Source organism: Rhipicephalus sanguineus, chromosome 2 (assembly GCF_013339695.2).
Source record: "Rhipicephalus sanguineus isolate Rsan-2018 chromosome 2, BIME_Rsan_1.4, whole genome shotgun sequence".
Lineage (NCBI taxonomy): Eukaryota > Metazoa > Arthropoda > Arachnida > Ixodida > Ixodidae > Rhipicephalus > Rhipicephalus sanguineus.
Window position 1 is genome coordinate 15,746,798 of NC_051177.1, and position 11,656 is coordinate 15,758,453.

General features: G+C 46.4%; 1 protein-coding gene across 3 annotated transcripts in view; it reads left to right on the forward strand.

Moving 5' to 3' along the window:
• The window catches only part of LOC119382451 (nuclear pore complex protein Nup98-Nup96), a 217,101-nt gene that overhangs the window by 150,565 nt on the left and 54,880 nt on the right, over nucleotides 1-11,656 (forward strand). For all 3 annotated transcript variants that reach the window (XM_037650156.2, XM_037650158.2, XM_037650157.2), the window contains 2 exons: nucleotides 3,240-3,341; nucleotides 7,108-7,220. In XM_037650156.2, coding sequence (XP_037506084.1) covers nucleotides 3,240-3,341; nucleotides 7,108-7,220 — 215 coding nt within the window. The remainder of the gene's footprint in view (nucleotides 1-3,239; nucleotides 3,342-7,107; nucleotides 7,221-11,656) is intronic.

Below are 11,656 nucleotides of genomic sequence, written 5' to 3' on the forward strand. Positions count from 1 at the left end.
CTGTCTGTTCTTCTGGCCAACCTTCAAAGGAAAAGAACAAAGTATATGGCACTGCTAGATTCGCAGAGTAAAGAAATTATGCATATCAGTTACGCTGCACGAGTTTCTTCAGTGCATCGATCGTAACGCTAAGCCTAAATGCCCGTTGTAGAACCACAGTGGCTGTGGTAGAACCATGGTAGACCACGTCTGGCATGAAGTGTTTGCCACTGCCACTCACATGCATCAAAGCACTTGTCATGAGTCTTAACCACAGAGTAGGATAAGACGGAAGCGCTGACTCTGCTAGTCTGGAAGGGACACATTCTGCAACACCGGATGTTGCTTCACAGCATGTTCGCTAGTTGGTGCTACTAATGAAGAAAATGCAAAAATGTTCCAAAAGCTGGGTGAGTTCACGGTTCTAAATGATTTACTCCGACTTAACGCAACAAAATTTGGTTGATGTACTCCCTCACTGTACCAAGAAGAATGCTTCTGTACAGAACTCGGATAAATTCAAAAATGTTCCAAAAGTCAGGTGAGTTCATAATTCTATAATATTTACTCAGACTTAACACAGCAATATTTGTTGTGTTAAGTCGGAGTAAATCTTTCAGAAGAATGAAGAAAAGGAGGAGAGATGCCATCCTCGAGAAGAATAGCGGGCAAGTTCAGGGGGTGCGGGTCTCTTTCCCTTTGCTATAGCAACGGCGCATGGTCGCGCTTTGCTGTGTTTCCGCGTCCACTTGCCTACCTGTTTTGTCATAAGCTGCATGCACACCGCTCCCTGTCGCCGCCAGCCTCCACTAGTCAGCACATGTGCTCATGAGAGCAGGTTATTGAATGATTTCCATGCACCTCGACAGACAGTGCTACGCATTGTGACATGCGCAAGGGAAGGAGAAAGCATGTGCAAAAGCATGAGGAGTAGTGGAGGGAGAGATCAAAGGAATGAACTAGACACATGCGTCTGCATTGCACGATTTGTCCCGAGCGAATGTGGTGAGCGGCGGCGGAGTCGGTGCTCCTCTCTTATCTTACTCTGTGGTCTTAACTGCGAAGAGGCCATGATGTGGTGGCATTGAAACAGAGCCACGTGGGTACTGACGTGCCATGAGCCCCAAATAGCGCGCGAGAGCACTCATGCAAACGGGGGCTTACCCGCCGCTGAAAAACGCAGAACAGGAAACTGAGGACACACGTAATGATAACAGCTGAAGCAGAAGAATATGCCGTGCAACCCGCTTCATCGAACTGGTATTAATTCTGCGACGCATGATGTCCCACGTAACATCAAGAGCAGAGGCATGAAGGAAAGAGACACCCTCCGACTCATGCGAAGCCTCGTGGCGAGCAGAATCGCATCCAGCCTGCCCTACTATCATCTCACACAATTCGAGACGAAGCGGGCTGACACCCTCTTGCGAATGGTCTTCAAGGCTGTTCTCCGCTTGCCGATGAGTACATCCACTAAGAAATTGCTGGCACTGGGGCTTCATAACACCCTCAGCAAACTTGTCGAAGGCCTTCACGCCTCACAACAACAGAGAATTGAGCGTACTCACATGGGCCAGCAGGTCCTACAAACCTTGGGATTCAGTGCCTCAACAACAACAGCCCAGGAAACCTGCGAAACATCTCGTCACGGCCAGGACAGGTATCACATTGCCCCAATCCCGCACAACATGGACCCCAGCCTACACTGTGGCAGAAGGAAAGCAAGGGCCCACTACTTTCGGAAAATGTATACTAGATTTCAAACTATGGCCCGTTTTATAGATGCCTCCATGTATGGGACGACGACTAAAGGCACACTGGCAGTAGCATGCGACCGCCGAGGCCACGTTAACTCTGGTGCATCAGTCTGCCCCTGCAAGATCACAGAAGCCGAAGAGCTGGCCATTGCACTAGCCATCTGCGAAGGCCAGCATGCAAACAGGCCGCTGGCGATACTCAAGGACTCCCAGCAGGCCTGCAGGAACTTCCTACAGGGCAGAATTGGTGTGCCTGCTGCACAAGTCATTGCAAAAATACCAAGAGAAGACAAGGAGGACTCCAGCATTCAGGCCATCATATGGATACCAGGATACGCTGGCATCATGGGCAACCTGCACATTGACTGAGCGGCACGAGGCTTTGTACACTACCGAGCACTGCTTACGTTGACTGCAGAGAACCCGGAGCCAGTCGACCTCCAGTATGCCACAATACTAAATTACCACAGAGGGTGGTGCCTGCCGTATCCATCACCTCATCAAAAGCTTATGACGGAGGAGGCCACTGCATGGCATAGACAGGCACCGACAAGAACCTAGACACATTACATCGCATGCACCCCACAGCGTAAAGGGAGAAATGTCTGGGGCCACACCAACCCTGTACCACATTGCATGGGAGTGCACGTTGCACAACCTAGAACACCGCAACACCGCACGTGAGCAATGGGAGGCACTGCTGTCCAGCGGAGTGCTGGACTAGGGGCCACAACCGTCAGCAAAGCCCCTTCGGGGCAATCCACCAGGGCTCTGCCTATCTTTGAATAAAGTTTGTCATCATCATGATCATCATTCTTTGGTCAGCTTCACAGCATTGCGGGTGTGTAACGCTGAAAAGCAGATAACTGAGAAAACTCCCATTGTGTAGTGTTGCACTTGCTGCCATTCATTATCAGAATGCCATGCCGCTTCAAAAATGTCATGAAGCTCCTTGACTAGGACACGTGTTCCACTAGAAAGTGTGAATGGCGAATTTGAAATAATTAATCTTTTATGCTTTCAAGGTGGCATTGGCAAAACAAGTTGATATGTTTGCACTTCACGGTCCCAAGAGACAATCCAAGACACATATTCAGATAAGCTTCTCATGGCCGTATTTTGTAATTGCATTGAATTTTCGATATTGTTATTTGGATGTTGAAAGGACATACAGGACGTATTTACAGACTATATACAGGTGCAGTCAAAAGAGTCAAGATGGCTGACCATCACAATTGAGTGCCAACCAGCTTCTCCAAATATTATTCTTTTATCATCATCTTTGATCTCTCCATAACAATACCTCAAATTGCTTCAGAGTTCTTTGTGAGTTTGATATGTCCACGTTTGACTGCGTGTGCCAAGTGGATGAGATATCCGAGGCATGGCTTCATATTACCACATTGACACTCTCTCTGGGCTGTTACTTCATGTTCATCAAGGGTCGGTCTCCCGGCTAGTCCTCTGCTTGATTTCCTTTATGCCTGCCTGCTTATCTTCCAGGTCCTGGTCATGCTGACTCCGCAATGATGCAGCAGTTTCACACCATCCTTGGTCTCTGCATTGCCCTATGGGGTCGAGCACCTGGCTGCAGCCCTGAAAGTGGTAGGTTATTTGTAACATCAGTTTCACAGTTATGAGAAGATCTGCTGTTGCATAACTGTGTGGGAAGCATCGCGATCATGTCGTAAGCTGCTGTGCTTAAAGCAGCCTATGTAAAGTAACTGAGATACATACATGTAGGGTCGTGCTTCCAAAAAGAAATGAGTAGTAACACATCATTAAATGTAGCAACCTTGTGCAAGGTGCTACCTGAAAGGGAATGGACCTTTTCTGGGTAGGGAGCCTGCGCATGCGTGGCAGTGTGGAGGAGGTGCATGCCATGATGATGTTTTTTGGTGGCCAAAGCGTGATGATAGGAGTGGACCTAGTGACACCTTGCGTTGCAAGCTTGCAAATTTTCCCCCCAAAGAAAGGTGCAAATGCAGGCCTTCGAGATTGTCTACCGGTGCACTGCGGACAATTTCGGAGGCCAAGGGCCACTAGTTTCAATTTTGGCGATCTCCACTGCTCATTCAGCAAGCATCTGTTTTCCGTGCTGTTCACAGAATAAAGCTTCATGAGACAAGAAAAAAAAATGCATCAGATGTTCACCGCCACTTGTAATTGCACCATCTCGCATGGTGGCCAGGCCACTACTCCGGTGCATCAAAGTCTCAACTCTTGTGTGCACTCTTTGTAGGAAACGGAGACCACTGCTGTCAGGTTTTGAGTAATCTGGCCTAAAATGCTTGCATTTGGGCCAAGACTGCAAGATACCCTAATAAAAGCAGTGTTTTGAATATATCAACTCTACTGTCGATTAGAATATCCGCTGCCCCTATTTGTGTCCTAACCAAAAGAAAGTAACAAACCTAATTTGGCCATGTAATGCACAGGACAGACAACCAGTGTGTCATTGCCACCATCAGCTGCCACCATCAGCTGCGTTCCCCATCCCTTGGTGACCAGTCTATTGGTGCAACAGACTGGTCACCAAGGGATGGGAAACGCAGCTGATGGTGGCAGTGAGTAAGCTGGAGGGACAAAATGAGCTCACATGCTTAAAATGAGATCAGTTTGCACAAGATAGGGTAAATTGCAGATCATTGAGAGGCCTTCATCCTGCAGTGGGCACAGAACCGGCCGACAATGATGACAGCTAATCTAAAAATCAAGGGGAAGAAAATATAATTGCTGGCCCTTCTGTGCCCATTTGCTCTTTAAAATTCGTTTTGTCACAGTAAGGTTTTGCTGTACTGGGAAGTTTGAATACAAATAAAATAATGTAGTTGGGCGTGATATTTGAGGCTCAAGAACAACTGGTCATTGTAAATCCTTTAACACTTTTGTGACTGCGGAAAAATTGGTTGTTTGTGGGTGGTTCAGGAAATAATTTCTTCCTGCCACAGAATATGATTGATGCTAAAATATAGGGTATGAAATGATAGCGGAAGAATTGGTCTTTCCAACAGTACTAATTTCAGACAATAGATTTATTACGAATATTGTCAAAAAAAAATATTGTAAAAGAAAACAAAAAAATGTAACAAAAAGGACAAATTGTTAAAAGCATCAATGCTATTCTGCGCAAGGTAAACATTTAAAAAAAATTGAAATATGCACTTTGAATACAAGGCCCTAACAGAGTAATACTGCGAATATGAGCTCTGTAAGTACAAAAGTTATTTACATACATACAGAAATATAAGCACTAGTGCCTATTATGCCAACGCTCGAAGCAGTTTCTCGACGCGGTGAAACAAAGGTTGGCTGCACATGTTTCACAGAAAACATTTGTTTTCTGCTTAGCTTTTCTTTCTTCGTAGCATAGTTTGCAGTTCCGGTATTTTTCAATTTTTTGTGGTTTGTGCTGGGGGCCCTGAGGTGCCTTCCCGTGTATAAGCTGAAATGAAGTGTACCCTGTTTCTGAATCTGCCAAAACCCATAATTTGTATCCCCATTTGGCCACTTTGTCCCTCATCATGAGGGACAAAGTAGCCAAATGGTGTGACCTTTAGAACAGACCACATATGATTACATCAACACGCGGCAGCGATAAAACGGCCCGAGGAGAAGGCGAAACTTAGCAGTGGATACCTGCTGGTGTTCTCGGGCAGTTTGATGCACTTTTGCCATCCGTTTTGAAGTCTGACGAATCGGAATCATCTTCCACGTCTGTGTTGCTGCCATCATCCATCATCCAGAGATTCCAGCTCAGATTCATCGGAACCCGTCGAAATTCGCCGTTCCCGTGGAGCATCCGCGAGTGACAATGACGCCTAACCAAAACCACGAGCGTTTGCCCCCCCCCCCCCCCCCCCCCCCCCCCGACTGCGAAGGAACTTTAAATCCCCCCGCGGCAGAGAAAAGAAACTCTGAAGTTACACTGATAAAATACTTCCTCTTTTACCCTTTGGATCGCGCCAGTTCTCCAAAAGCGCTCGGAGAGCGCCACATCGACAACAAGCTATCGATGGGAATCGGTGCGGTCACGAAAGTGTTAAAGGGCCAGTAAACGGCCCCGAGGTCCAAAAATTGTAATGGAGATAAATATGCCCACGTTTGCTCTGTGAACATGCTACCGCAAGAATTTTGCGACTACATGCTATAATAATGAAGTTACAGGGGTTAGAACATCCGTTTCAGCTGGTTTCAAATTTTCGCGTGGCCTCGCCACCCTTCTCCGCCACAGGGAGGGGAAGGCGTAGCCCATCGTCGTGACTCCGCCCACTTCGGCAATGTGACACAATGTCGGCAATTGACGTCATCGACGAGCTCGATCAGTCGCAATGCACTTCCGCTTGCTACACTGTACGCTTGCTGCGGCTCCTGGTTGTTTATTGTTTACATTGTCGCACGTGCTCCGTAGCTTGACGGGCAGTTTTCGGCTCTTCGATATTTTTAAACCTTTGTGACCGTTCACAATGCAGTGCACAGAAATGCGTGCTTGCTTTCCAAGACGACGAAGGGGCACGAGAGAAAAGCGTGAAGAACTCCACGCGTCCCGTCCGAGCTACCGGAGATTCCTCCTCTTTCCACTCGATTTGCAGCCGACAAATGAACGACGCTTCCTCCACGTGTTGCTCATGTCGAAGGCGAAGTGCGTGCAGGTGTCATGCAGTGCGAGGAATATATGCATGACAACTGCGTGGCCAAAACTGCATCACCGCAGGGCCACGAAACAAGGTGCAGTTTCGTAGCGGTGGGTGGGAACAGGAGCTGACGTTAACTTGTTGAGACCTGGTTTAGACCAATCGACAAGCTCACTTGTACGTCAAGTTGCCTGTGGGCAAGTATGCGTCACTGCGCGCACGAGGGGGATTGGTCAGGTGAAGGAAAGCGGTGCGAGAATTGTTTTTCGAAATGGAGGGTCTGCGTGGCACACAGCGCTGTAATATTCGGAAAATGTCGTCGCCGCAGTCCGCTGTACGAATTGGCGAGCTTCTTTGGGGGGTGTAAAAAAAAGTCTGAGCCTGTTTATAGGCCCTTTAAGCTGCAGAATCTTAGTATGCACCTGATACCGAACTGTATTGTTCAATGTTTTACTTAACGTGAATTCAAGAGTTTTCCTAGGTCTTGGGACTTATGTTTTAGGAATGCGTGCTATGCATCGAGCTGAAATGTTTTATATTGGGTAAATGACTGCTTAACTGCAAAATATCAATATATCTTGATTTTTTTTTCTTTTTAAAGCATGAATCGCCTGCTTGACACAGTTGTTTGACATGGTTGCCTTTGTGTCATGTCAAAGGTGTTGCTGAGATAGCACTGTCATATGTGTTCACTACTACCATGTTTCACTGGTCTGTATCACATGTTGTTTTAACAGATGATGTCACCAAATACTCCTACGTGAAGCGTCGCAAGGAGGCATTCTCAGATTGGCTTGTAGATACAACAAAATCCATCATTGAAGCTGAAATAGCAGACCATCAAAGAAAAGTGAGTGGCTCCTTTTTGTACTTGTTAATTATCAGTGGTCTCAAGGACTCTGGGGGTACCAAAGAAATATATAGGTGCTCATCACTGCAGATGTTCGGTACCTCATTAACTTGCTCAGAATTTTACACCATTTGCTCCTCATCCTCAACAGCTTCCGTCACGTTGAGATTGTGCTGAATAACAACTACCATATATGCTTGCATAAATGTTGCAATCTTTTCTTTATTTTTAACCTCAGTATAATTGTGTTTATCTGGAATATCAATATAGCAATGCCTCACTGGAAGACTGAGGCAGTAAGTTGGAACTTCTGTTTGTGCCACTGGTCAAGTGGTTGTGTTACAGGTGTTTTTTTGTCAACACGTTTTTTAAACCTCGTGCAACATGCCAGAGAGCAACAGCCAATGCAGTCTTTTCCGGCAGATGTTGGGGGAGGCAATGGGAAACATGGAGTCTCTCCCCCTCACCTTCAGAGCAGTGATGGGTGTAGATTGAGAGCATGCATTCGAGTATCTGCAAACTCTACAACTGCCGTGTACTTCGCACTGACTGTGCTGGGCTCCAGTGCCCGATTTGGTGTTTTTGTTTTTACCACATGTCAAGTGACAAGTAGGAGTAGCCATACTGGTGGCGTTCTCGATCATTCAGGAAATACATGTTGCCAACAGGGCTGGTATCTTCATCGGCAAAAGAAAAATGACTTCGCCGCTTGTTTTGCGATGTCACAGAGCTTTCTGTTCATGATCCTGAAGTAAAAAAAAAAGAAAGCTATTCTGGGCTTTCTGAAGAATAGTATAAATTCCCAGCAGTAAGACAGCTGGGACTAATAGGCACGCTTACCACAAATAAAAGATATACAGCAGTCAATGTGTTCAAGATGAAACTCTTTATTTGGCTGAACTTGTGGCCGGGAAATGAAAACTCAAACTACAGCAATACACACTGTACAGTGATAGTGGCGAGCAGGGCGTCGGTCGTCGATAAAACTGAGAAGCGGTGAAGTGTGTCGGCATTTATACATGGTGCCGTCAAATATTCCAGCATTATCGCTGGCTGTCGCGCAAGCTCTAGAATAAGCTCGAGTGTTCGCGTCTTGTGCGCAATCTTAACAAAACGATCTACAATAATCGCGAAGCTTCTCGAACAATGAGGCGCGGTTTGAGATGAGCATTGCTGACAGTCTTTGTGGGCGAAAACCGAATGCAGCAAAAGTGATAATAAGAAACGCACGTGGCAATATATATATACAGTAGAACCCCGCTGTTACGTTCCTCACTGCTGCGTTTTCCCGGCTGTTACGTCGTTTTCCGCCGGTCCCGGCATAGCTCCCATAGGATACAATGTATTGGGAACCCCGCTGTTACGTCGTAACTGTCGGCCCGTTCCCGTATGATACGTCGCGAAGTGCGCTCGGAGCCGACCGAGTGACTACCAAAGAGAGCCGCCATGGTGCATTTTCACGCAGCTTGGCCTCGTTTGACCGTAATATTAGCCGCATGAGAGGCGCAAGCAACAGAATCTTTCAATTGATGCAAACAAAAGCATGGCCTTCGAGATTCAAATTGCAAAGATGGCGTCTATGACGTAACTGCTCGCGAAAGCAAGGCCTTCGAGATTGGCATTTACTATTTGCAAAAGCATAGCCTTTGAGATTTGTATTGCACAAACATGGCGTGTATGACGTAATTGCTTGTGAAAGCAAGGCCTTCGAGATTGGCATTCACTTCTGCCATCGCGTTGGCGTAGACTCATCATCATCGTTATTTGTCGGAGAGCGGGAGGAGTTCGAGCTGGTTGGAGCTCGCATGGTCGTGCGTGCGGTTCGCGGTCGGACTCGCCGCGCCGGTCGTGATTGCGTGTGCTTAGTTCTTTCATGCCTACAGCTGTTGGTGTTAAAAAAATCACATACGTTGATTACATTTCTGTGGATGAGGCCGTCCTAAGCTCCGCGTTTCTATCCATCGACTAGATCGCGGCTGAGCGCGCCAATTTTTCGTGCTGCTCGTAAGAATTGAAATAAAATTCTGTACCACTAAATATTTTGCTGTTTTTCCTGTTTTTCGGCTGTTACGTTTCCCGTCTCTTACGTTTATTTCCTACGGTCCCTTCAAAAACGTATCAGCGGGGTTCTACTGTATATATATATTAGGGGTGTGCAAATATAAAAATTTTTCGAATACGAATCGAATACGAATATCCACCTTCGAATATCGAATCGAATATCAAAGGAAAAATGCCTCCACAGTAACAATGTTTTATTTAACATGTCGCTATTTGAAAAAAAAAAAAAAAAACATTAACAGCCTGACTGGCAACATGACATACACTGCTATCTCCAGAACACAATGTCCAGGCTAGCACAATGCACATCACAACACAAGCAAATATCACGGCACAATGAAAGTAATGACTAGATGTTATCATGAAGAAATAGGAGTTGCTCCACATGATCAGGCAGCAGGCGCTCCCTTCTAACAAAGACAACACCCCCCCCCCCTCTGCCACTGAAAAGGCACGCTCGCTTGGAACAGAAGTGGCTGGTATAGAGAGTTACATGGGGCAAAGCTTTGCCAGACTGGGGTATGTGAAGGTGCCTACAGTCCGCTGTCACTGGGTCACTGTCTTTCTTCAGAAGTGGTCCCGCATAGTGAACGAGTCGTAGTGCGGCACATTACGGCCGCATAATATTGAAAATGTACGGTTACATGATCGCCAACAGCGCTGCACGTCGGAGATGCACCAGCAATAAATCATAAGTATTGGGGCGCTCGTCGCAGGCAGATATCGTGCCTCCATGTACTTACGATGTGTATCACTCCTCTCGGAAAAGTTTTTAGCTATACGAACGCAGCAGAAATATGGAAGACGAGTTATTTTATGCATGATAATTGAATCGCATATTCAAATTTTTTCGAATATTCGAAGTTATCGTATATATATATATATATATATATAGGTACGAGTACTGCTACAAGTTTCAAGTAACTAGTCGACTTTTTCGAGCTGCTCATAGTTACTTGTTGCGCCGCTACCAACTCTAAAATTATGTGGATGTTCTGTTATGCAAGCAACTGGTTCTGTTGAATCAATTCATGATGGCAACCAAAATTTGCAAGGTCTGAGTGGATGAGTGGAGAGTAAACGGCTCAGTTCGGTGAACACAGCATTTAGTGCCATGCCACTCTGGGCAGTACTGAAGCAAGGTGTGTGACCAGGCTGGTTGGTATTGCAGCGTCAGTCTTCGTTGGTCCCTTGTCTTTGTGGTCTCCTGCGCTGTTCGCGTAGCCGAGCAATACTCCAGATTTCAATGTCGTGTGACGGTGGCTTAAGGGGTGCAACAGCTTCTCTTTCGCTGATCACCACATTGTGTTAAACCTGCACTTATCTTGGCTTTTTGTGTGTCATACAACCGCTGTAAAAAGGATGCCGTTGGTACTGTGGGAGAGCACGCGCGTCCATTTCCTTTCCTTAACGCTGGCGCGATTGCGAACTGGGAGCCAAAGGGCTACTAGGAGAGGAGCACCGTCGCCCCTTTCCTGGCAACCCCTTCTTTCCTGCCGCTCCTCGCGTCCCTGCTCGTGGGAAAGGGAACTTGCCCCTGCGAGGGAAACAACCCTCGCGGTGGGGAGGGAGACGGGAGGTGGATAAAACTGCCGACCAGGCAGAGAGACGGTCTCTCTTGCTCTGTTGACCTGCCAGGTACCACCTCACCGCCCCAAGACCCGCGAGCCGACCATCGACCGAAGGTGTAAGCGTTACCCTTTGTTTACTACTAGGGCGGACTATCCCTCTACGCTACATTTACGCGTTATTGCTAGCGTAGCAATAAAGTGTTGTTTGTTATTCTAGCCTGTTGCCTTATTCGCTCGAACCCGTCGTAGCTGCGATGACTCGCGCTACGGGAAGGGGACGTTGACACCTGCACGGTACGACTATTTGCGGCTGGGACCGGAGCTAGGCTTCTGCACCAGCCGTACATAGAGCGGACCCCCTTCAGTACAGCGTCACCTCGTTGCCGGTTCTCAGTTTCAACTCAGTTTTGCTTATGTTATTGTAATTGTAATTTTTTTTTATGCTACCTATTATTCAAATGGATTCGAGGCACAAGAAGTAAATTGCTGGTTTTACAGACTATCATATCAAAGTTTAACCGTAGTGCCTATTTGATAGGAGTACATTTTATATATCTCGAAATTTGTTTGGCTTTTTTTTTTTTTGTAGATTCAAGTATATGTCTTTACAAACCGTCTCATTATTATTGAGAAGCGCATTTGTTCTGCTTTGTGTTTATGTATGACATAAAATATTGAGCTTTGTAGTTCCTTCAGAAAAATAAATGTAGCGTAACCTACAAAAAACGCCTATTTTCTCCATGATAGGGAATGAATTAAGTGGCTATTCATTGCATTGCTGTGTGTATCTGTATTTACACACTA